The sequence below is a fragment of the Myodes glareolus genome, chromosome 1 (assembly GCF_982192425.1).
Source record: "Myodes glareolus chromosome 1, mMyoGla1.1, whole genome shotgun sequence".
Classification (NCBI taxonomy): Eukaryota; Metazoa; Chordata; class Mammalia; order Rodentia; family Cricetidae; genus Myodes; species Myodes glareolus.
This window is the reverse complement of record NC_142026.1, coordinates 17074142-17099801: the sequence shown is the minus strand read 5'-3', so window position 1 is coordinate 17099801 and position 25660 is coordinate 17074142. Positions and strand designations below refer to the sequence as shown.

Sequence of the window (25660 nt, the reverse complement as noted above, 5' to 3'; positions counted from 1 at the left end):
ATGGTTCTTCATAAATTGCTACAAGATTTGGGTATGAGGGCTGGAGAGATAGCTCAGAGGTTAGGAGCTATCTCTACCTAGCTACCTGAGGTCCTGAGTTAAATTCCCAGTCACCACATGGTGGCTCACAACCATCTATGAGATCTGGTGCCCTTTCCTGGCATGCAGGCAAACATGCAGACAGAACATAATAAATAAAATAAAAAAATAAAAAGATTTGGGTATGGCAGGGGGTTCTCACCTTTGCTCCTAGTCTGTTCTCCAAAAATGCCAAGGTGAGAAGGGTCTTACTTCCCTGCCAGTGTGGTCGTTTTGAGATTACGGTTGACATTTGGGCAGTACCACAGCATATAACTCCCTGTCCATACCCACATTTACAGGAGTGCACTGTTGACCTGTTGGTTGTTTGGAGATAGGGTTCCATGTAGCCCAGACTAGCTTCAAGATTTATGCAGTTGAAGAATCCCTGCTTCACGTCATGAGTGCTAGGGTTACAGCCATTGCCATCATGGCCAGTCTACGAATGCTAAGCAAGCATTCTGCCACCTGAGCTACGTCCTAAGCCCCTTGGTTGTTTTGAAGGGAAAAAAGGTCTTACTGCGTAGTTCAGGTTAGTCGTGAGCTTTTTGCAATCTTAACTACTTTAGCTCTGGAATTAAAAGTATGTGCCAAATGGCACACCTTTAATACCATCATTTGGGAGGCAGAGGCAGGTAGATTTCTGACTTCAAGGCCAGCCTGGTCTACAGAGTGAGTTCCAGGACAGCTAAGGCTACACAGAACTCTGCCTCAAAAATAAAAAAACAAAAACAAAAAACAAAACGTGTGCCACATCGGGCAACAAAGCCTCTTACTTGGGTGGCCTTTTGTGAACGCATATATTTTCCCCATTCATGTCAGTCTCTTCTTTCCCTCTCTTGCGGCCATGGCCCCATCATTTGTATATGCGTATCTTGTGGCACTACTATTGCAACCCCTGTTTTATTCTCAAGTACAAGCGCAGCAAGGGAGGGAGGAAAAGTCACATTAGTCAGATTAGTGTGATTGGTGTTTATGGATTTTTTGAGAGCAGATAGTGGCCTGGTGAATCACCTCAGAGATTCAACATTCTCAATAGCCCCCACAGGGTCATTTTTATACAGCATGAAGTAGCCTTGCACCTGGGCAGGACTAATCTGGGATGTAGCTTTAAGGACATGTTCTGCAAAGTTCTCAGCCAATGAAGGCGCTTGCCCCGGGTAGAACCTCTGGAACATCTGGGTCAGCTGCCAGTGTGAGCAGTAGCCTACATACTCCTTCAGATCTACTCGCCCAGGGCGTATCAGGGCAGGATCCAGCCTAAGAGGAAAAAGCAGAGTCACAGCCGATACTCCTGCTAGCACCCAAAAGAGACAGTCTCCTCAACACCCCCCCCACCCCGCCACACACACTCACCCAAGGCAGAGCAGTGGAGTTTTGCCTTTCTTCTTACCTGTCAATGTGGTTGGTGGTCATGAACACAATGCGAGCCTCAGTGGAGGCAACGCCATCCAAAGCATTGAGCAGTCCACTGAAGGTGAGACGACCTAGGCCTTGGTACTTTACAGGGTCTGGAGGATGACAGGAACATGAATGGGCGTATCTTAGCTAAACTCCTGCTGCAGTCCCCTCTGCAGTTACCTCCTTATCAACACCTCTTGTTGCTGACTCAGGCCTCCAAAAACTCTTTTTTTTTTTTTAAAGATTTATTTATTTATTATGTATACAACATTCTGTCTGTGTGTATGTCTGCAGGCCAGAAGAGGGCACCAGACCTCATTACAGGTGGTTGTGAGCCACCATGTGGTTGCCGGGAATTGAACTCAGGACCTTTGGAAGAGCAGGCAATGCTCGTAACCACTGAGCCATCTCTCCAGCCCCCTCCAAAAACTCTTGCTTCCCCTCTTCCTCATTTCCTTCTGACCCTCAGTATCTTAAGTACGAACTACTTTCCTGGGTCAGGGAGAAGGCTCTATGATCAAAAGTGCTAGCTGCGCAAGCCTGAAGATCCAAGTCTGGTCTCAGAATCCAGGTAAAATGCTGGATGCAGTGGCACAGATCTAAGTCTTACGGCATGTTGACATTGGAGACGGGAGTATGGCAGAACCCAGAGAGGCACTTCTTCAACAAGGTGAGAACTGACCCCACGTGCATGTGCCCACACACTAAATCAGCTAAACAAAAGAGTCCCCGTCCCCAGCATCTTCTACTTACTCTCCACGGCCAAGTCTCGACTGAGAAAAGCAGCATCCACATCCTCCAGGAGCACCAAGCTTTGCTGGGGGGCGACACTCAGCAGATGGTTGAGCCGGTCATCTGAGAGGCTAGAGTCTGTGAGGCTGAGAAGGCAGATGCTGTGCTCCAGTTCTCCAGCCAGAGCGGTTCTGTGGACAGACACACAGAAGGAGGGCCTAGGCAACCTGAAGGCTCTTTGGGACTCCCAGGAGGTCTGTGTATATCTCGTTTCCAGACCCAAGCCTCTCTCCCCACCCTATCAGGGCAGTTCTTCTGCAAAGACTGAGGTTCAGAGTCGAGAGAACTGGACTACTCACATAAAACTGCTCTTCCCACAACCAGGGGGCCCATAAAGAAGGTAGCCACGTCTGTAGGGAATGCCTAGGGACATAACCAAGACAAACAAAACCTAAAGCGAATCCTGTACTCTGGTCCAGGTGTTCATATTCCACCTCAGCTCTATTCCCTATTAGTCTGGAGGGCTTAGCATCAGAAGAAACAAGGTTTCTTCCTCTTTTTCCGGAGCTAGGATTTTCTGTCACCTCATCTGGCTACAGACTAGCCGAGATCCCAGGTGCTTCTTACCTCTGTCAATGTACCACTTGGGATTATCAATGAATTCCCGGATATCTTTGACAATTCGGTCAGCAAGACCCTGCTGCAGGACGACAGAATCGAGTGGCCTGCGGCGGCGTGGATAACCAAAGGTACGCCATTCAGAACCCACGGCTGTGTACATCACTGTCTTTCCCTCCTCCTGCTGCAGGGCTAGTGCTCGAGCTGCAAGCAAGGAAATGAGACCATAAGTCTCTTGATCACAGCTGATTCTGCAATTAAGGAGAGTTCTGTCCTGGTAACCTTCTCCCAAGTATTTGGATTCTTATTCCTCTTCTTCAAGCTGTTGATGCCCAACGGCCCCATTCCTGAAAGCCCCAGCAAAAGCCTGCACCTGCCAGTACCATCTCATACCTTCTTCCAGGATGTTGAAGAAAATCTTCCGGTCCGTGCCCAGGGCTGTGAAGGTGACGGATTCCCAAGGAGTCCCCGTTTGCAGATCTACCATCTGCATGTCTCGATTTCGTTGTACCCGGATCCATTTCCCCTGATACCTGAATAAAATTGTCAAAGTGACCCAGTTTCCTCCACCAATCTATCCTGTCTTCAGAGCCCTTCCTAGCTTCCAGTCTTACCAAATGAAGTGGTTTCCAGGGCTGGGGATAAATTCGAACTTGGTGGAGATTCGGCCACTTTCGTGCTGAAGGTATGAGGTTTCAACACTGAGGTGCTGAGTGCGGGTGCTGTGTCGGGTAAGCCAGCTAAGCAACCAGGCATAGCTTCTGTCTCTAGCAGGGACTTCCAGTGTGATCATGTAATGGCGCCGGAATGCCACTAGACCCAGCTGGGCTCCTTTCCGGGCCACAGCCAGAACTGTGCCCACACCTACCAGCCCAAATCCAGCCCCAAAGTAGGGATTATCTTTTAGGGCCAGAATAAAGTCTGTTAATGGCATCTTGAAAGGGAAAAAAACCAAAAACGACAGATGCTTACAGGCCCCGAGACACTGTCAAAACCTAGGGGTGGAGAGAAGCAGAGCTGGGAGAAAGCATAAGACTAGTTTAGAAGCCAGACCCATCAGATTTGCCCCACTTCCTCCCACAGAAGCAAGACGACAGGTCAGCAGTGTTGTGTGCTTCAGTATCCTTTCGGGGAGTAGATATGGTGTTGGAATGCCAGGGCAAACACCCCAAGCTCTCCAATCCATTTTGCTCTTCAGATAGAAGACCTTTTGCCAGAAGAACAGGTTTGGAGATTTTCTCAACTCCAAAAAGCAATGTAACCAGTTTCACATCAGGATACGAGAAAGGCAAGACTTTGGTCCCTGGCAAAAGCTGAGACAGAAAGAGTCCCCATTGGGTGGAGTCAACAAAGGTGATTTTTTCCATTGAGCTATCAGTGACCACATGCTTTACTATCAGAAATGCCCTTCGAATATCCTCTTACACCCAGTTCCTAATGAACTGTTTGAACTTTTGTTACTCCCCACCTAAGCTATTACATGCAAGTTAAATTTTAGTTCTCGAAGTGGCATTTGAATGGACCTTCAGTGCTTGCATCAGTAAGCCACCGTTCCGGGACCCTCTCCAATTCTGTCACATTTTTACTCCAGCACCCTCGGTGACTTTCTTCCATTGGATTCAAACACAACCGGATACGCAGGAACCTCCACATTAGGACAGCTATCTTTACCAGCAGTTCAACAAATATGCAAATCACTACCTACCTCTGGCCCATTCAGTTCTGTTGGTTCCGAATGCCCCCTTCTTTATTCCCGGCATTCTTATTGAGATTTCATAGGCTACTTCCTCCACGGAGCCTTTTCCAATTTCAACCCAGTAAGATGTGACTAGGCCTAACTGTAGAGCATTCCCAAAGGAAAAGGACTAATTACTTCCAGCACACCTCTCCTGCGACACTCCACCACCGCCACTTTGTCCTATGCCTGGCTCTCGGGCCACCGGTGAACTGATAGCGGTGACCTCCACTAAGGCTCGGAGCTGGGATCTAGGGTTCCAAAACACCTTTGCATAGAGAGCCACTGACGAAAGTCTTCTGGCTGCTGGTTCCCGAGCCCGACACGCAGCAGCTGTCTCCCAGACACGCCACACAACACAGCTCGGGCTTCCAGGAACGTGGTCGGGGGAAACCTGTCACTCCGCCCCCTTACTGCAATGACTCTCTGGCCCTCAGACTCGATGGTAAAACCAGGCCGCAATCGGAGGTAGCGCCGCTAGGCCCTGCCCCCGAGTTCTACAACTACTTCCCGCCACACCCACCACGAAGTCTGTGCCACTCTACCTTGTGACTCTCGGTGGTTCCGCTTTGGGCCTCCGAGCTAGGGTACTCAAGGACATAAGGGGGAAACCATAGAGTAGCATCGGGCCCCGAAGAGAGACAGAGTGACCGCCTCACGTCAGATTCCCAGAGGCGCGTGGGGCGAGGGCGGCCACACCAAAGGCCCCTTAGGAGCCGCTCCAGTAGCAGTGAGACCATAGAGATGCGGCTCCCGCCGGTCCTGGGGTAGAAGGTGAGAGAGCGGCTGTCGGCGGGAACCAGGGGAAGTGCGGGTGCTGCAAGCTGGAAGTAAAAGTTTCTCCAGCCCTAGCGTGAGTAGGGTCTGGGAAGTGGAACCCCGTGGAAGGAGGTGCTGAGGGGGAGCACGCCAACGAGAGGGACCCAGGCGCATCTTCGCGTCACCGCCCTGGGCTCCGCCCGGGTATCCGCTACCTCTCCTCAGGACCATAATCGTGACGATGCATCATTCCAAGCCTTGCAGGTTCCTAAACGCCTTTCTCCTTCGCTGGATCTCATGACTTGTCTGTCGCCGCCTCCACTTTACAGCTAGGAAAGCTGATTCCCAGAGAATCGACGCGAGTGCTTCTGTTCGAGGCCGCACGGTGAGTCAAAGCCCAGAGGCGCGTGGGAACCGAGGTGCCTTGTCCGGGGCGCCTTGTTCCCAGGCTTTCGTGTCTCTTGGTTCTCCAGTCACAAAGAAAACACGTTCCTTCTTTCTGGCACACTCCTACCTCAAGCGGTGCATCTTCTTGAGGCTGCGTGATGGAGCTGGAAAATTGGGCAGAGCAGCAATTATAAGCCGTCGGTGGAAGCTATAGGTTCCAAAGAGCCTCGCTAACCGTGGAAGTGCTCTTCCGTGTCACCTTCAAAACTTCTGTGTGCTCTTACTGGTTTGAGTGGAGGGATTCTGCAGAATAAGGAATAGTGGCCCTCACCTGGGTCTCATTCCACCTTGGTGACCCGATTTCATCAAGTAATTATTGTCATTCCGTGTTGGTTAGTTGGTTGGGTTTTTGAGGCAGGGGTTTTTCTGTGTAAAAGCTTTGACTGGCCTGGAATTCACTTTGTAATCCAGGCTGGCCTCGAACTCACAGAGATCCACCTGCCTCTGCCTACTGAGTGCTAAGAATTTAAAAAAGTATCTCACTTATTTCAGCCATGTCTAACAGGGCCTTTAGTTTAATTTGCTTCTTGGTTGTGTTAGGTTCTGGAGGCCTTGGTGAGTTCAAAAGTTACCTTGTATGTGAGGGAACACTGGTTTGACACCTTGGTTTAAAATATCTGGGTTTACTTCAATTCAGCTGGTCACTAGAATTTTTGTATGTCTGCCCTGTGTAGCTTGTTGATGCCTTGTGCTCGCTAAAGTGAGAAAGCGCCGCATCCTGTGTTGGGATATATAGTAACTCATTTGTAGAGTGCTCGCCTCGCATGCACAAAGCCCTGGGTTTGATCCCCAGCACCGCATTTTAAAAAAGAAAGGGGGGGGTGAGGTTGGAGAAATTGTCCAGTGGTTAGGAGTGAATGCTGCTCTTTCTGAGGATCTGGGTTCAGTTTCTAGCATCCATTTCCAGCGTCTGACAGTCACTCCAGCTTCAGGGGAATCCAGTACCCTCTTCTGGACTCTGCGGGCACCTGCACTCATATCAACACACATAACTAAAAATAAAATCTTAAAAACAAGTGTTGTGTACACCTGACTTCCCAGCACTCATTAGCTGCGATACTAGGTGTTCAAAGTCATCCTCAGCTGCGTACCATAGTTGAAGCTAGTTGAGCTGTACAACTAGGAAGAGAGACGGATAGGGAAAAAATAGTGCAGGATGGTTTCTGCTGGAGTTACATACAAAGGCTGTCAGGACCCCAAAGAGAGGAAATCCAGAATATTAGGAAGCAGTCACAGCAGAAATATTTTCTTAAGGAGTAGGTGTGTGTGATTGGCTAGACAAAGAGATTGAAATGCACTGAATGGAAGAGGCAAGAAAGTGGGGAGCAAACAAAACAGAATTTAACGAGTCAGAATATAGCAAGTCATCTGGTTAGGGGGGCGGGGAGGGGGTTGTCTGAGAGGCAGGGCAACAAGGACTGCAAGTGAAGCAGTGGCTTTATATCTGCACTGAGAATAATGAGATTCTCCGGCCCTGCTTAGTTTTGTTGTAGTCATCACCTAGCTAGCAAGAAACATAACCTGCAGTCTTTAATGTTGACCTCAACTTGTTGGTTCTCTACTAATACTGACTTCATTCTCATTTTATGCTCTGTGTTCAGTGTTGCTTTGAGAATATTTAGGATAATAAAGTATAGCATGTTGCCACGAATGGAAATGCCTAAATGTGTGGGCCAACTTTGGAGAAGTTGAGAGTTCTAACCATATATGTATGATTTTTTTTTTTTCCTGGCTGTTTGTCAGCAATTTAGGAGACCACAACACAGAAGTCAATGATAATGACAGACCCTGTGTTGGCATCCCAGCTGGCTAACGGCACTGGGGAGATGGATGGACTATGCTCTGAGCTATTGTTGATTCCCCCACCTCTCTCAAACCATGGAATCCTGGGCCCTGTCCAGAATACCTGTGCTTCTGGGGAGACTGCATCTTTGCCTGCTGACCCAGGCTGCCTCCTGGTAGAGGCCACAGCTACTGAAGAGAGTTCAGGGAACATGGAGATCATTGTGGAAGCAGTAACTGAAACCCTGACCCCAGGAGCTTCTGGAGACACCTCAGGTACAAACATAGTTGCTACCAGGCCAGTGGAACACAGCCTGAGATTTTGTCTGTGCTATTTTTGGTCCTTCTCTTTGAATGTGATGAGAACACAAGGTAGCATGCTATTTTTATACCCGGAGATGTTATAATTTGGTTTGCAGCTGATACATGTTGATGGAAGGCTGGCAGGGTAGCATACAGCCTTATAACAAACTTGGCAAAGTTTTCCCTCTGAGAGCTTCGTGTCTGCTAGGCAGTAATTCAGAACAGAAGACTTTCCTGACACCTGTGTCTATTCTGGCTTGATCTTGCTCTGATAGTCCTTGGGGATTCTTTATTCCATACTGACCCTAAACCAGCCAGTCATTAGGTCAGAGGCCCAACCTGATCGACCATCTTGAGTTTTGCAGGGCTTTCCAGAAGTCTCACGTGTTTCCTTGTCCTAGTTTCATGTGTATAACATACTGTACCTACCCAGGGCATGTTGTTTGTCTGAGTAGGAAGTTTCCCTTCATTCTTTCTACATCTAAAAAATCCATTTTAGGAAACGTCCTATGCTTTAACTGCTACTTTTCAGTAACAGCTGTCTTCTGACAGTATAGGATAATAGCAAAGGATGCTGGGAAAAATTAGGTCATTTGACCATGTAAGAATTATAAACTGAGCCGGGCACTGGTGGTGCATGCCTTTAGTACCAGCACTCAGGAGGCAGAAGCAGGAAGATCTCTGAGTTTGAAGCCAGCCTGGTCTACAGGACAAGTTCCAACAACCAGAGCAACACAAAGAAACCCTGTCTTTAAAAAACAAACAAACAAAAAAATCTTTAACTTCTCTCTGGTGGAACAAAACGAGAGCATGAACAGACTGTGTGTGGCGCACACTTGTAATCCCAATACTTGGGAGACAGAGGTTGACTGATAGCTGGAAATTCAAAACCAGCCAGTGCTACATGGTGAGACCCTGTGTCAGGTTAAGGGGTCTGGCAAGGTGGCTCAGTGGATAAAGGTATTTGCCACTAAACTTGATAACCTGAATTCAATCACCAGGATCCACATGGTAAAAGGAAAGAACCAACTCCTACAAGTTGTTGTCTGACCTCCAAAAATACGCATGCACATATAGACACATCTCATATAACTGAATGTTTTTAAGAAATAAAAAATAAAGACAATATTTTTAAATTTTAGAGTTCATTGTTTTTTGTTTTTTGTTTTGTTTTGTTTTTTCCTGTACACACCTCTATTTCCAGAACTGAGGAGGATTGCTAAATATTCGAAGCCAGAGTCTACATAGTGAATTCCAGGCCAGCCAGGGCTGCACAGCAGGATGCTGTCTTGAGGGGAGAGAGGGAATAAATGAATGGATATGAATTACTCTGCATGCAGTTCTTAAAGAAGAAATAAAGATAAACAATAGCCCTATGGGAAAATGCCTAATTTCACAAGATGCTATTTTTGCTTCTCAATTTTGGCCAAAACTAAGTATTTTTTTAAAAAGTTTGTAGAGTAGGCCAGTCAGTAGGCCAGTCATTGGTGGCACACATCTTTCATTCCAGCACTCAAGAAGCAGAGGCAGGCGGATCTCTACAAGTTCAAGGCCAGCCTAGTCTACAGAGTAAGCTCCAGGACAGCCAAAACTACTTCTTTCTCTGAAGAAACCCTGTCTACACCAAAAAAAAAAAAAAAAGAAAGAAAGAAAAAAAAAACACTCCTAGAGTTGGAGAAGAGGCTGTGTAAGGATATATAATATCTTGCAACTTTGGGTTTTTGCTTGTTTGTTTGTTTTTGATATGAACTCACTATGTAGCTCTGGTTGGCCTGGAACAGAGATCTGCCTGCCTCTGCCCCCGAGTTTTGGAATTAAAGGTATATGCCGCCATGCGTAGCTACTACAATCTTGCAACTTTATTGATTGATTTTATTGAGCTATACATTTTTCTTCACTCCCCTCCCTTCAACCCTCTCCCGTGGTCCCCATGCTCCCAATTTACTCAGGAAATCTTGTCTTTTTCTACTTCTCATGTAGATTAGATCCATGTATGTCTCTCTTAGGATCCTCATTGTTGTCTAGGTTCTCTGGGATTGTGATTTGTAGGCTGGTTTTCTTTGCTTTATGTTTTAAAACCACTTATGAGTGAATTCATATGATAATTGTCTTTCTGGGTCTGGGTTACCAGACCATGTTTTCATGGAGCATGTTTTCTAGCTCCATCTATTTGCCTGGAAATTTCAAGATGTCATTATTTTTTTCTGCTGTGTAGTACTCCATTGTATAAATGTACCACATTTTCCTTAGAAGAATATAAAATAATTCTTTTTTTTTTGTGTGCTGGGGTATAGAACCCAGGTTCTACATGGTAGCTAATTATTGTACTATCACCCAGCTGCATCTGCAACCTAAGTTAAGCTTTTGAAAGTCAGTTTAGTTACATAGTGAATTTGACAATAGTGCACATTCTGACGTAATAACTCCACTCCAGGAACCTCTCTTATAGGAAGACCATATATGCATATAGGGATGAGATGTATAAGGCAGCATTATTGTTTTGTTTTTATTGTTGTTAGAAATATCTTGGTCCATCAGGGCAGAATTTCAGTTTGATTTATTAGTGCTCTGAAATACCATGAATTGGTTAAAAAGATAAGGTATATTTAATAGGTAGTCACACACAAATATAACTTTGATAGGTGAGTATGCTGGTATGTGTCTGTAATCCAAGTATTCCTTTAATCTTAGTACTCAGAAAACTGAGGCAGAATGATCTAGAAATTCAAGCCTCGACTAAGCTACATAAGTCAACCTGGGTTACATATTATGACCCTGTCTCATGGGTTTATGAGATGACTCCGCAGATAAAAATGCTTGCCACGGGGCTGGAGAGATGGCTCAGAGGTTTAGAGCACTGGCTGCCCTTCCAGAGGTCCTGAGTTCAATTCCCAGCAACCACATGGTGGCTCACAACCATCTGTATAATGCATTCCGGTACCCTCTTCTGGCCTGCAATGCAGGCATACATGCAGGCGGAACACTGTATACATAATAAATTAAAAAAAAAAATCTTTAAAAAAATGTGCTTGCCATGCAACCCTAGCAACCTGAATTTTATCCTTGGAACCATGTCAAAACGACTTATAGATGCAGTAGCTTGGATCTCTAACCCAGTATTCCTTTGTGAGATGGGAGGTGCAGACAGGAGAATCAACCCATAAACTTGAGATCAGGTGAAACCGTGTATGCAGTGCCCATTGTGTGATGTTGGTACACAGCAAAAGCCCATGCCAGCCATCACCTTCATCACCATTATCACATCATAAGGATGGAAGCCATCTTACTAGTATGCAGCAGTGTATGTGTGTGCCAGAGTCAGGGATCTTCCTCAGTTGCTCCCTCCATTTTTATTTGTTTCTTTTGCATCTTATCTTACCTGTGCTGGGTGTGGGTATGGGTGTCTGTGCGTGTGAGCAAATAATTTGTGGGCTTCAGTTCTCTCCTACCATGTGGGTTCTGGGAATTAAACTCAGGTCATCAGGTTTGGTGGCAGAGGTCAATACTGGCCAAGTCATTTCGGTTTCTTATTGACCCTGGAGCTTATGAGTTTGGTTTGCCTAGGCTAACCAGCCAGTAAGCTCCAGAAACAGAAACCTGCCTGTCTTTGCACTATCCATGCTGGGGATCTGAACTCAAGTCCTCGTGCTTCCAAGGCAGGCACTTTGCTGACTGAGCCATCTCCCTAACCCCAAATTTGCTTTTTCTTAATGCTTTCTGGATTTTAGTGTTTATTGATTCATTAACACACTAAGCACACATCTTTCGCCAAATATTTTACTAGATACTAGAAATCCAGACACATTCCAGACAGGCTTTCCCTGACGTTATAGTCCAGGTACAAAGCCAAACTTGAAATCTATCTGTACTCCATGACTATAAAAAGATTTACCTACATTTCTACTAGTGACTAACTCTTTCAAGTCTTGTTCCATCTGATTCTGTGCCTCTCTCTGTCGGTCCTCTGCCTGCAGGTGTCCTGGTAAAGGTGGTGGAGGTATACTTCTGTGAGCGCTGTGAACAGAGCTTTGCAGAGCCTACTCTGCTGTCCCTGCACCAGTGCACTGAGACCCATATTCAGGCTGTGCAGGACCTCTCTAGCCCCCCGTGTTCTGTAGAGCTGCCCCCCAGCAACCTCACCCTCCATGGCCCTCTGCAGGACCCCAGCCTGCCAGATAGCCCCCTGCCATGTCCTGTATGTAGACAAGAGTTTGTCCAGCCCCAGGCCTTGAAGAGCCACTTCAAGATTCACCGGGTCACTCCCAGCACATTCTCCTGCCCAGAGTCTGGCTGTGTGTTCTCTGCTGAAGATCGCAAGGGTCTGCAGCATCACCTGAGACAGACCCACAAGGCAGTTCCTGTACCCTGTTCATTCCGGGGCTGCTCCTTGCTTTTTGGGAGCCAGCAGGGAATGGAGCTGCATCGGCAAGCCCATTACCCTTTCCACTGCAGCCATTGCAGCTTCATGGGCTCCAACGTCAAACTCTTCCGGCAGCATCAGCGGAGCCATGGAGCCAGTACACGGGGAGAACTTTCTGCTGCTCAGGGCCTTCCATCCCAGGAGCTGCTGCCAGGTAGGGGACCAGGGACCCACTAGTCTCGTGCCTAGAATGTATCCACATTTGGTCTCTTATAAGACACCCCATTTGTTTCCAGTATGACTGTTCCATGAGTATGGCTTAAGAAGATGGAATTACAGCTGGGCTGTGGGGCACAGGCCTTTAGTCCCAGCACTTAGGGGCAGAGACAGGCAGATCACTGTGAATTAAGAGGCCAGTCTGGTCTACAGAGCAAGTTCCAAGATGGCCAGGGCCACACAGAGAAACCCTGTCTTGTAAAACAAAAAATAAAAATAAAAAATAAATTAAAAGAAGATGGAAATACTGGTGATAAGGGAAAGGCTCTAGAAAACTTGAATCAATTAGAATACATGAAACAAAAGGAAGCCTTTGTAACACTGAGTAAAATTTGATTTATGCAATATGTAATCTGAAATTATTTTAACAATATCCTCTATTGATCCATTTCATCTAAGAGTGAAAGTGCCTGTTAATGACTATTGCTACTAGCAGAACATTTATAGATTGCCTTTAGAATGAATGAGATTGGAGTTAGATCAAATGGTATATGCCTGTAATCGTAGCACTTGAGAGGGTTAGAAATTCAAGGTCATCTTTAGCTATATAGCAAGTTCCAGGCCAACCTAGACTATGTGAGATCATGTGTCAAAAAAAAAACATAAATAAATCATGAGAGTGGGCAGAAAGGAATAGGATTGTGTAAAAAAGAAATCTCGCTGGGTAGTGGTAGCTCACGCCTTTAATCCCAGTACTTAGGAGACAGAGGCAAGCAAATCTTTGTGAGTTCAAAGCCAGCCTGGTCTACATAGTGAGTTCTAGGACAGTCAGAGCTACACAGAGAAATTCTGTTTTGAAAAAAACAAAAGAAAGAAATCTCAGCAAAGGTGATACTTCATCGGTTTCTCCTTTTAGTCTCAAAAATAACAAAACCAGCATGAAGTGAGTGGAGGAGCAGGGAATAGAGAACATAGTCCAGGAGAGGACAGACTTGAGAACTTGACTTACTGAGCCTCTTTCTTGTTCTTACGTCTAAAGAGAAGACTTTTCAGGGGCAAGGTATGAGCCTGAAGTACAAATTTGGCCCCTCAGTAAACTGAACAGTCAGGGTATTGTCTCTGCCTTGAACACCCAGCCTTTGGCTTTGGAGACCTGGACAAAGGAAGTACATTCTACTCTTGTCTACCTCTTAGCCCCTGCCCCCTTTCCAGTGACTTCAAACTTCTGAGCTTCAGTGGATTTGAGTTTGTTATTTTCGTAGGTTTTTAAGATAGGTTTTTACTCTTGGTCTTCAGATCTCTGCCTTGAATAAGAATACATATATTTACTTAGCATCCAAGATTCTGCTAAGAGGAGAGAAGGATAATTCTGCTTGCCAGTAAGTATAGTACCAGCATTCAGTACTGTCATTGGCCCTTGTGGACTTCAAGTTTTATGTGTCCCCAGTTCCCAAGCTGCCTCCAGGAGAGGGAGAGCCTTCTGAGGAAGCGGGTACACCTTTGCCTGGACAGGAGTCAGCCGAGGAGGACATAGAGGAAGAGGAGAGTGGCACCCAAAAGGACTCCCACAAAGTCTCAGATAAAAGCCAAGGAACTCAGCAGTTGGAAGGTAATAACATCACTGAGGCTGAAGCTCTTCATGGTAGACAGGAGTGGATAGTGGAGAGCCTGACATTTAGGCCTTAGGATTAGGTTTTCCAAGCTTTAGTTCGGATCCATGTATTCTTTCTGTTACACTTAGACTCAAAAATCAAGATCTAGGGCTAGGGAAATAACAATAGAGTGTTCCCTCAGCATTTGTGAGTCCTTGAGTTTAATCTCAAGGACTTAAAACCAACAGCAAAGTCAAATATGCAGCGATAAATAGATCAAGTAATCTATTGTACACAGAGCAGTGGTACAATACAATTTATTCTTGTAGGCAAGGTTTCTTCAGCCAGTGTCTTAGCTAGGGCTTCTGATGTCGATGAAACACCATGACTATAATAAAGCAAGTTGGGGAGGAAAGGATTTATTGGGCTTACACTTCCGTATTACTATTCATCGTTGGACGAAGTCAGGACAGGAACTCAAATGGCACCTGGAGGCAGAAGCTTATGCAGAGGCCTTTGAGGGGTGTTCCTTGCTGGTTTGTTCCCCATGACTTGCTCAGCCTGCTTTCTTATAGAACCCAACCTGGGATTGGCTCCACCCATAATGGGCTGGGCCATCCATCAATCACTAATTAAGAAAACGCCTTACAGGTTTACCCACAGCCTAATCTTAAGAGGGAGTTTCCAATTGAGATTCTTTTCTCTCTGATGACTTTAGTTTGTGTCAAGTTGACATAAAACTATCCAGTACAGTCATAGGCCTCTTTAGCAGGAAAAAGGGATTCTGTTCATAGTATAGATATCACAGGTTATTGATGACCAATCCGTTTTGTCTAGCTCCCTAAGACTTTTTTTCTGAATCTTTTGTTTCCAGTTTCAAACTCAATAGAAACACTTGAAATTCATCGTGTTTACTTATGTCTGGTGAATAATTTTTTTAAAGAAAAATCTGATTGTATTTCTTACCAGCTCTCAATTATTTTGAGCTTAGTGAGCCAGTACTTGGAAGGTTGGGGTACTTTACCTTTCTTTTGCTCACTCATTTTGAGGCTCTTTCTTTCACAACAGCCCTGCTGATCTTTCTGCTTGTCTGTATAGAGCAGGGACGGCAAGGGCATGTGGCTTCCAGTACTGAGTCCCTCTTCAAGACACACATGTGCCCAGAATGCAAACGCTGCTTTAAGAAGCGGACCCATTTGGTAGAGCACCTGCATCTCCACTTTCCAGACCCAAGCCTCCAGTGTCCTAACTGCCAGAAGTTCTTTACCAGCAAAAGCAAACTCAAGACCCATCTGCTGCGGGAGCTGGGTGAGAAGGCCCACCGATGTCCTCTGTGCCACTACAGTGCCGTCGAGAGGAATGCACTTAACCGCCACATGGCCAGCATGCATGAGGATATTTCCAACTTCTACTCAGACACCTATGCCTGTCCTGTCTGCCGTGAGGAATTCCGCCTCAGCCAAGCACTCAAAGAGCACCTCAAGAGCCACACAGCAGCAGCTGCGGCAGAGCCGTTACCCCTCCACTGCTTTCAGGAGGGCTGCACTTATGTAGCTCCCGACCGAAAGGCCTTTGTAAAGCACCTAAAGGAGACCCATGGAGTACGAGCTGTGGAATGCCGCCACCACTCATGTCCCATGCTCTTTGCTACCGCTGAAGCCATGGAAGCCCACCACAAGAGCCATTATGCTTTCCACTGTCCCCACTGTGACTTTGCCTGCTCCAATAAGCACTTGTTCCGCAAACATAAAAAACAAGGCCACCCAGGCAGTGAAGAGCTACGGTGCACCTTCTGCCCTTTTGCCACCTTCAACCCAGTAGCTTACCAGGACCACGTTGGCAAGATGCATGCTCATGAGAAGATCCACCAGTGCTCTGAGTGCAGCTTTGCCACTGCCCACAAGAGGGTGCTTATCCGACACATGCTGCTGCATACCGGTGAGATGGCTTCTATCCCTATGAGGATAGAAGTGGTGGTGAAGGTGATGGCTGGCATGAGCTTTTGCTGCAAGCATCACACAAAGGGCTTTGCATACATTGTTTCACTTGACCTCAAGTTTATGGGCACAACTCTAATATTCCAAGTTTGCAAGGATGTAAGGCAAAAGTTGAATATCATTCAACAAATAAAATAGTCAAGTTAGTGAATCCATGCACTCTGATTTTAGAACCTGTTTTCTAATACTAGAAAATTTTTTTAAAGACTATCATTCCTTACCCTTAAGTATTTGTCCAGTTCTCCCCACCCCTAGTCAAGTGCAGATGGGTGGATATCCAGCCTTTTATAGAGTGAAAACTTCCAGACCAGGACCAATAACTTCCTTTATAATTCAAATTTTGAGAGTGTTAGAGCAGGAGAAGAGAGGGTAATCAGCCTTCCCTATGCATGTGGCTTTCCTTAGAACTGAACATGGTCACATCTAGTGACTTGAAAATTGATTTGTTTTATCTTGGACTTCTAATTGGTTGCAAGCATTACTGAAGCCTTAGATGACAGCTAAGTCAGGCTTCCTACTACAGTATCATCTCTGATCTCTGCAAACGTCTATGCATTGATGAACCATAAAGCCAATTCCACAAATAGCTCTGGGTAGAAAAATAATTTTTAGATAGTTTGGTCAAAGCTATTGTTGTTCCTGTATAAATAACAGTTCATTTCTGCTCAGTTTTGTCACAGAGTGTAGTTTCTAAGGCCTTTTCCTAAAACCTGTATCTGTGTAGTGTTAACATAGTTTAAAATGTTCTTTTGTATGTATTGGCCTGTTTTGTCCTTAACAATCTTATAAGCAAGGCAGGTAAAGATAACAGACAAGAATTTAATTGAGAAGTCAAATTTAGATAGAGAGCTGTTGTGTACCCTTTGCCCTTTGCCATACAGAGGTGGCTGGAGCGGGAGGCGGTCCTGAAGGAACATGGCCACCAGCCTCTTAGTGCCAGATATTAAACAAGTCCTAGGACAGCTCATCCTTGAGTTCTTACTGTGCACCACTGGCAGCTTTGTTAGGTTGTGTTTAATACTTACACCAACCTTATGAGGTCTGTATTTTCCTGTTCCCTTTCTGGAAACAAGGAAACAGACTGCCCACCTTTTAGTAAAATGGTTTTGTGATTTCTCTGTGCTTTGATTTTCCCATCTCTAAAACAAAGATAATAATAGCACCTTATAGTGTTGTTATGAAGATTCACTGATAGGAGGCAGTTTATGCAAAGATCAGGCACATAGTGTGCATTATATAAATGTTGGCTGTTCTGGCCTTACTGTATTGGAATCTAGAGTTCCAATTCTATTTCTTCTCTTGCTCTAATCTCTACTTAGGAAATGAGAAGGGATTGAGTTACAGGTGCCAACTACCTTTTTCTAAAAATCAGAGGTAAGCTTGGCACGCACCGCACCTTTAATCCCAGCACTGGGAGACAGAGATAGGTGTATCTCTTGAGTCAAGGCCAGTCTGGTCTACAGAGCAAATTCCAGGACATCCAGGGTTACTCAGAGAAACCCTGTCTCAAAAAAAAGGCAGACTTTTAATTTTCTTTGCTTTTCCCTCCTCTTCATTGGTGTAGGAGCTGGAAGAACTGTCTGTGACAGCTATAATGTAGCCTTCTTTCTTGTGAAGTTTGCTATGTGTCTGGTGGCACATACAGCCTTTGGTCCTGTCTGGCATCATAGCAAACTTGCTGGAAGAGATGATATGGCCACTCACTCAAATCTGTATCTGACCTGTGTTCTTTCCCCTATGTATAATATAAGGAGAGAAACCTCACAAGTGTGAGCTGTGTGACTTCACCTGCCGAGACGTGAGCTACCTATCCAAGCACATGCTGACCCACTCTAACACCAAGGATTACATGTGTACTGAATGTGGCTATGTCACCAAGTGGAAGCACTACCTAAGTGTGCACATGCGGAAACATGCAGGGGATCTCAGGTACGAGCACACGTTTCCATCTCTGACCCCATTGCTTTCTCTATTCTAACATCATTCTCTGCTCCTACTATCTTAGCTCCATCACCTACAGTTGAGCCCTGTGTCTGTGGCCCATTCTGCATGGTGAGAGCATTCTGGGCCAGGAGAAGGAAAGAGATCAAAATGTCACTTGAGAGACTGAGGAAATAGCTCAGTCAGTAAAATGCTTGCCTGCAATCATGAAGGTCTGATGAGTTCAATCCTTAGAGCCCACATTTAAAGTATTACTTGAGTTCTCAGAATTTGGTCTCAGGAAAATGGATCTACATTTAATGGCACCAAGTAGTCACTTTAAGATCCAGGAACAGCTGGGCAAGTTCGCTAACCTATAGGCATATCTGCCCAGGGGCTTGCCTTGGTCTGTAGCTTTTATGTCTTCACTGGGGAATAGAACAAAGTACAGAAACCTGCTCCATGGGGCTTTCAGTTACTTAGAAGTCAAGTGGGTACTGCCACCCTGGCACACCTGCCCCACTTGGTGTAGGGGGTAACAACACGACACACACATGCAATATGAAATAGAGAGAGCCCCAGCCCTGAAGCTAAGCTGTCTCTGCCCATCACTTCCTTTGGGAATACCTTCAGGCAGACTCTTAACTTCAGTGCCTTGGACTCATCTATAAAGTGAAAATATCTACTTCACAGGATGGTAGAAGGCAGGTTAAATCAAATGGTTCACGCGCAGCACAGAGCATAAACAGGCCTACGGTATTTAATCAGTAACTGTTAACTGTTATGATTTGTTGTGATTGACTCCTCTTTGTCTTTCTCCCCAGATACCAATGCAACCAGTGCTCTTACCGCTGCCATCGGGCTGATCAGCTGAGCAGCCATAAACTGCGGCACGAAGGCAAGTCCCTCATGTGTGAGGTGTGTGCCTTTGCGTGCAAGCGCAAGTATGAGCTCCAGAAGCACATGGCTTCCCAGCATCACCCTGGCACACCTGCCCCACTCTACCCCTGCCGCTACTGCAGCTATCAGAGCCGCCACAAGCAGGCCCTGCTGAGCCATGAGAACTGCAAGCACACCCATCTCCGTGAGTTTCATTGTGCCCTCTGTGATTACCGTACCTTCAGCAACACCACACTCTTCTTCCACAAGCGTAAGGTCCATGGCTACATGCCAGGGGACCAGGTTTGGCAGTTGTGCAATGCCAACCAAGAATCAGAGGGGGCCAGACAGTGCCTGGCACCTCCATCAGACTTAGGGTCTTCTAGCCAGCTGTCAGCCCAGCCTGAGAGACAAGACCATGAACATGGGATTGTGGCAGTCTCCAGTGTGGACCAGGCTCTGCCAGAGACAAGTGATGAGGTCAGCACCAAAAAACAGGATGGTATTGAGGCTCCTCAAGGGGATAACCTGGTTGGCAGCCCCAGCCCAGGGGAGGCAGAGGAGGGTGGCTGCACACTACACTTGGAGGCCCTGAGGGTAGAGCTAGAACCTGTGGCAGAGCCACCACCCCTTGAGGAGCTTGCTGAAACAGCACCTGTGGAGTTCAGGCCTCTAGATCCCTCAGGACCACTTGAAATGGAAAGACCAGATGGGCTGGAAGAGCCGGAACTGTCCAGCTTTGAAAGTGTTGGGGTTCCTGGCTTGATTGCTGAAGAAGAGCCCATTTTGGAGAAGCTAGTCTCTGAGCCCCCCAGAAATCCTCTAATCTCTGAGGAGACCCCTAGTACATTCAAGGCAACTCTGTCTGCTGAGACTGCACCTCTGCCTCAATTTCCTGAGTCAGAGTCACTTCTTAAGGCCCTGAGGAGACAGGACAAAGAACAAGCAGAAGCCCTGGTGCTGGAGGGCCGGGTCCAGATGGTGGTGATCCAGGGAGAAGGAAGAGCCTTCCGCTGCCCACACTGCCCTTTTATCACTCGCCGAGAGAAAGCCCTGACTTTGCACTCCAAATCGGGTTGCCATAACCGCCGAGAACCACTGCTATGCCCCGAGTGTGGAGCTAGCTTTAAGCAACAACGTGGCCTCAGCACCCATATGATGAAAAAATGCCCTGTTCTTCTTAGAAAGAACAAGGCTTTGCCCAGCCCTGTTTCTCCCACGCTACATCCTCAGCTTCCAGGTAGCCAAGCCTCACAGGATGCTGAAAGCGAGAAACCCCCACCTTTACCATCAAAGGTAGAGCTTCTGCTTCCAAAAGATGTTCCTTCTGAGCTCCCTGGGGAGACAGAAGTAGAGGAACCTCATCCCACACCCTCTGACTTCCCAGCCTGTCTTACAGGAAAGTCCTTACCCACAGGGACCTCTGAGAAGTTCCACTTTGAGCAAGGCAAGTTCCACTGCAGTTCGTGCACATTCCTTTGTTCTCGGCTCTCCTCTATTACCTCTCATGTGACTGAAGGCTGCCGAGGGGAGCGCAGCCGAGGAAGAAAGCGCGGACGCCCCCAGACCCATCCTGTTGTGGCTCCCCTAAACAATGGGGACTCAGCTGTCTTGAACAGTAAAAGTACAGAGTCCAGCCCTGGGGATAGGGACACTGCTGTGGTTCAGAAACAGAAGAATGCCCTCTTCTCCTGCCCCACGTGTCCTTTTAGCTGTCAGCAGGAACGGACCCTGAGGACTCACCAGACCCAGGGCTGCCCCCTTGAGTCTGGAGATCTGCGCTGTGGTCTCTGCCCATTCATTGCTCCTGCTGCTGCTGCTCTGAGGCTCCATCAGAAGCGGAGGCACCCCACTGCAGCCCCAGCCTCTGGCCCCCGGCCCCTTCTGCAGTGTGGGGACTGTGGCTTTACTTGTAAGCAAAGCCGGTGCCTCCAGCAGCACCAACGACTCAAACATGAGGGTGTGAAGCCACATCAGTGCCCTTTCTGTGATTTTTCTACTACTAGACGGTACCGGTTAGAGGCCCACCAGTCTCGACACACGGGTGTTGGCCGCATCCCTTGCAGCTCCTGCCCACAGACATTTGGCACCAACTCAAAACTGCGCTTGCACCGACTGCGCGTACATGACAAAACACCCACCCACTTCTGTCCACTCTGTGACTACAGCGGCTATCTTCGTCATGACATCACTCGCCATGTCAACAGCTGCCACCAAGGCACCCCATCCTTTTCCTGCGCTCAGTGTGAGGCCCAGTTTAGCTCCGAAACAGCGCTGAAGCAGCACGCTCTGCGCCGCCACCCGGAACCTGCACACCCATCCCCTGGCTGTCCTGTAGAGGCCACTGAGGGCCCCTTGCACTGTTCCCACTGTGGCCTGCTCTGCCCCAGTCCTGCCAGCCTACGAGGACACACCCGCAAACAGCACCCGAGGCTGGAGTGTGGGGCCTGCCAGGAGGCCTTCCCTAGCCGGCCAGCGCTGGATGAGCATCGGAGGCAACGCCATTTCAGTCACCGCTGCCAGCTCTGCAGCTTTGCTGCCCGGGAGCGAGTAGGCCTGGTGAAGCACTACCTGGACCAGCATGAGGAGACTTCAGCGGCCACCTCGGGTGGGGATGGGGGTGCTGGCCAGCCCTCTCTTTGTTGCCCTTTTTGTGACTTTTCCTGTCGCCATCAATTGGTACTGGATCACCATGTAAAGGGACATGGAGGCACCCGGCTCTACAAGTGTACTGACTGTGCCTACAGCACCAAAAATCGGCAGAAGATCACTTGGCACAGCCGTATTCACACTGGGGAAAAGCCTTACCGCTGTCACCTCTGCTCCTATGCCTGTGCTGACCCTTCTCGCCTCAAGGTAAGGTCAATGGAGGCTCTGGATTCTGTAACTTTTGTGTGTGTGTGTGTGCGCGTGTGTGTGTGTATGTGTATACAGGAACCTGGTGCCTGTAGAGCCAGAAGAGGTGTTGGATCCTCTAAACTAGAGTTAAGGACAGTTTTGAGGGCTGCTATGCGGGTGCTGGAAGCTAAACCCTGGTTCTCTGGAAGAACAACCAGTGCTCTTAATTGCTAAGTCATCTATCAAGTATCCTGGATTCTGTAACCTTAACAATTACACATATTCACTTGTGACTCTGAATAGGTCCCTTAACTTCTCAAAACTTAAGAGAATCCTCATCTGTAAAAGGGATAATACAGGGGCTGGAGAAATGACTCAGTGGTTAAGAGCACTGACTTCTTCCAGAGGTCCTGAGTTTGGTTCCCAGCAGTCACATGGTGGCTCACAACCATCTGTAATGAGATCTGACACCCTCTTCTTACCTGCAGGCATGAACACTGTATGCATAATAGATAAATAAATCTTTAAAAAAGAGGGGGAAATAATACAACTCTATGCACTTTCGTAAAGATAAATTCCATAACTTTGCAATGTGATAAGAGTATTTAATACTTTGAGAATAATCTGGGTAGTAACTGTTAACATTTATTGACCACTTATTTTTATGCCTAGTACTGCAATTTTAATCATTTGAAAATACAACATAGGTCACTGGCTAGGGAACTCAGTAATAATAATATTTAAAATATACATATTAAGTATTAATAGTCCCCCACATCACATGCATACACACAAAGAGACAGATACTTGTACTATTACTTGTGTTACAGATTATTAAACAGAATTAGGGGTTAGCTTACCCCACAGCATAGCTAGTAAGAAACAACTGAGCCCTGTGGGAAGCTTCCTGTTATGGGGAGGAAACATTCGCATTTGCTCTTCCTTCCAGTACCACATGCGGATCCATAAGGAGGAGCGGAAGTACCTGTGCCCTGAATGTGGGTACAAGTGCAAGTGGGTCAACCAACTCAAATACCACATGACCAAGCACACAGGTAAGTGTGTGTGTCGATTCACTGTCTTGCTTAAAGGGTTTCACCAGCCCAGTGAAATGTGTTAGACATCAAAGAATGGGTAAACCTAAAGGCCTGGGCAAGTGTATTTGCAAAAGCTTTCCCGGTGATTATGATACAAGTTCACATACACAGAGACCCTCCAACTCAGTTTGAGTGACTGCTGAGAGATACTTGGTTTCTGTGTGAATGTGGTAGAATGATTATAAGTGAGGAGAAAGATGAGAGCTCCCACCCCTGCTTTTTTTAAAATGTGCATTGTGGTCTACCTGCATGTCTGTCTGTCAGGATGCCAGATACTCTGGAACTGCAGTTATAGACGCTTGTGAGCTGCCATGTGGGTGCTGGGAATGGAACCCTGAATCTCTAGAAGAGCAGTCAGTGCTCTTAACTACTGAGCCATCTTTCCAGCCCTAAGTTCCTTATTTTTATTTTTTTTTATTTTTATTTTTATAAAAGATTTATTTATTAGGTATACAACATTCCTTCCATGTATGCTTGCATGCCAGAAGAGGGCACCAGATCTCATTATAGATGGCTGTGAGCCACCATGTGGTTGCTGGGAATTGAACTCGGGACCTCTGGAAGAGCAGTCGGTGCTCTTAACCTCTGAGCCATGTCTTCAGCCCAAGTTCCTTATTTTTAATTTGTCTTTCCTCTCTAGTGTATGGAATTCACAAACCATGGGTTCTCTGTAAAAGATTAATGATTGGGTACCTTTGATTGTGGCATATGCTTCCCCCATATACGGAGGAGTATCTTTATCTCTTCTTTTTTTTTTTTTGGAACATTTTTTTCTTCGTTTTTTTTTTTTGTTTTTGTTTTTATTTTTTTTAAAAATATTTATTTATTTATTTATTTATTATTTATACAATATTCTGTCTGTGTGTATGCCTACAGGCCAGAAGAGGGCACCAGACCTCATTACAGATGGTTGTGAGCCACCATGTGGTTGCCGGGAATTGAACTCAGGACCTTTGGAAGAGCAGGCAATGCTCTTAACCACTGAGCTATCTCTCCAGCCCTGTTTTGTTTTGTTTTGAGACAGGTGTTCTGTGTATGACCCTGGCTGTCCTCAAACTCACATAATCAGCTTGCCTCTGCCTCCTAAGTGCTAGGATTAAAATCATGTGCCACCACCATCCGGTTAGTTTCTCTTATATTTTTTTAGTTTGATAAGAAAGTATATTTAATGAGCCGGGCGGTGGTAGTGCACGCCTTTAATTCCAGCACTCAGGAGGCAAAAGCAGGTGGATCTCTGTGAGTTCAAGGGCAACCTGGTCTACAAGAGCTAGTTCCAAGACAGGCACCAAAGCTATAGAGAAACCTTGTCTTGAAAAAACCAAAAAGAAGAAAAAGAAAAAAAAAGTGTATCTAGGGGACTGGAGAGATGGGTCAAGCACTATTAAGAGCACCGGCTGCTCTTCCAAAGAACCCGAGTTCAATATCCAGCACCCACATGACCTCTCACAACTGTCTGTCACTCCAGTTCCAGGGGATCTGACACCTCATACTAATGCACATAAAAGAAAGTTAAAACATTTTTTAAAAAAGTTTTAAATTTAAAAAAAAAAGTGTCCCAGTGGAGTCTTTAAGTTCTATAGTGTCATATGACCAAGGAAGTTTGGAGTTTCCCATTTAATAACCCTGTCATAACTGAGTATTCTTTACTATAAGGAAGACTAGTTGACTAGAAGTTCAGTTAGTCATCAGCATCCACTGTGACCTGTGTATCTATAAGGACTCAGTGGAGAAGGGCACCAAAATGTCAGAAAAGAATGGTCATTAGCTGTGCTGTGTTCTTTATATCCAGGTGTCAATACTGACTTTATGAGCCACAGATCCTTGTTCTTCCCTCTTCATGGTTGTGTGTATTTGTCCTATAGGACTGAAGCCATACCAGTGTCCCGAGTGTGAGTACTGCACCAACCGGGCTGATGCGCTGCGTGTACACCGGGAGACACGGCACCGAGAGGCACGGGCTTTCATGTGTGAGCAGTGTGGCAAGGCATTCAAGACGCGCTTCCTGCTGCGCACCCACCTACGCAAGCACAGTGAGGCCAAACCCTACGTTTGCAATGTTTGCCACCGTGCTTTTCGCTGGGCTGCTGGCCTACGACATCATGCCCTTACCCATACCGACCGCCACCCATTCTTCTGCCGCCTCTGCAGCTACAAAGCCAAGCAAAAGTTCCAGGTGGTCAAGCATGTGCGCAGGCACCACCCTGACCAGGCCGACCCCAGCCAGGGTGTGGGCAAAGACCCCACTACTCCCACAGTGCACCTACATGATGTGAAGCTGGAAGACCCTAGTCCTCCTGCTCCTCCTGCTCCCCCGACTGGACCTGAAGGCTGAACCCCTCCCCCATCTCTGGCTTAGGAAGAACATCAAGTCCCAGATGTGCAAACTGGGACTGTAGTAACTTAAGTCTAGGGCCTGAGGGAGCTAGTGTGGCGGGAACACACTCCCACCCTTGGAACTCTGGCCTTTAAAATTAACAGCTATAAAAAAGATAGGCTAGGACTAAAACGTTGATTTCTTGAGTAGCACTATGGTTTTAGCTTGTGCCTGGATCTCCAGCGTCTACCATTGTTGCACCAGAGCCCCTGACTATAAGGGCTCTGTTTTATTCACGCCATCATCTCTTCCTTCTTACGGTTTCAAGTCCGATTTTCTTCCAGCATTTTCTGAACATTTGTACCTAATTGCATGTGTTCCTGTGTCTAGTGCTCTGTAAGCATGTGAAACAGAAGATTACCAGTTAACAGACATGTCTGGATCCCTGTTCTGTCTTCCTAGGTTGTCATCAGGGTTTGCCCTGTCTCCTTCCAGGCCTCTCCTGTGCCCTTCCTATGCAGCACATGGAAGAGAGCCCTTGGAAACCTTGTTTCTCCACATGCTCCTCCGCGCCCCCCGCCACACACACACA

The 25660-nt window shown here is 46.7% G+C and overlaps 2 protein-coding genes across 11 annotated transcripts; one reads left to right on the top strand and one right to left on the bottom strand.

Annotated features, from left to right (window-relative positions):
- Positions 1–1035: 1035 nt before the first annotated feature.
- Positions 1036–5008, bottom strand: Bcs1l (BCS1 ubiquinol-cytochrome c reductase complex chaperone). 2 transcript variants are annotated; one of them, XM_048459031.3, is made up of 8 exons: positions 4535–5008; positions 3444–3846; positions 3223–3362; positions 2839–3033; positions 2571–2634; positions 2233–2402; positions 1472–1589; positions 1036–1338 (listed from the first exon to the last, which is right to left on the bottom strand). In XM_048459031.3, the coding sequence occupies exons 2-8, from the start codon at positions 3761–3763 to the stop codon at positions 1089–1091; spliced, it is 1257 nt and encodes a 418-aa protein (XP_048314988.1). In that variant the 5' UTR covers positions 3764–3846; positions 4535–5008; the 3' UTR covers positions 1036–1088. The 2 variants fall into 2 exon arrangements, with proteins under 2 accessions (XP_048314988.1, XP_048314990.1); XM_048459033.3 differs by having other exon boundaries at positions 3444–3824.
- Positions 5009–5094: 86 nt separating this feature from the next.
- Znf142 (zinc finger protein 142) lies at positions 5095–25502 on the top strand. 9 transcript variants are annotated; one of them, XM_087904313.1, is made up of 10 exons: positions 5095–5338; positions 5588–5708; positions 7514–7828; positions 11830–12429; positions 13879–14040; positions 15122–15961; positions 17772–17949; positions 18765–21675; positions 22607–22712; positions 24617–25502. In XM_087904313.1, exons 3-10 carry the CDS (start codon positions 7543–7545, stop codon positions 25084–25086), a joined length of 5553 nt encoding a protein of 1850 aa, XP_087760439.1. In that variant the 5' UTR covers positions 5095–5338; positions 5588–5708; positions 7514–7542; the 3' UTR covers positions 25087–25502. The 9 variants fall into 9 exon arrangements, with proteins under 9 accessions (XP_087760439.1, XP_048314955.2, XP_048314953.2 ...); XM_048458998.3 differs by having other exon boundaries at positions 5580–5708; XM_048458996.3 differs by having other exon boundaries at positions 5549–5708.
- Positions 25503–25660: the final 158 nt, after the last annotated feature.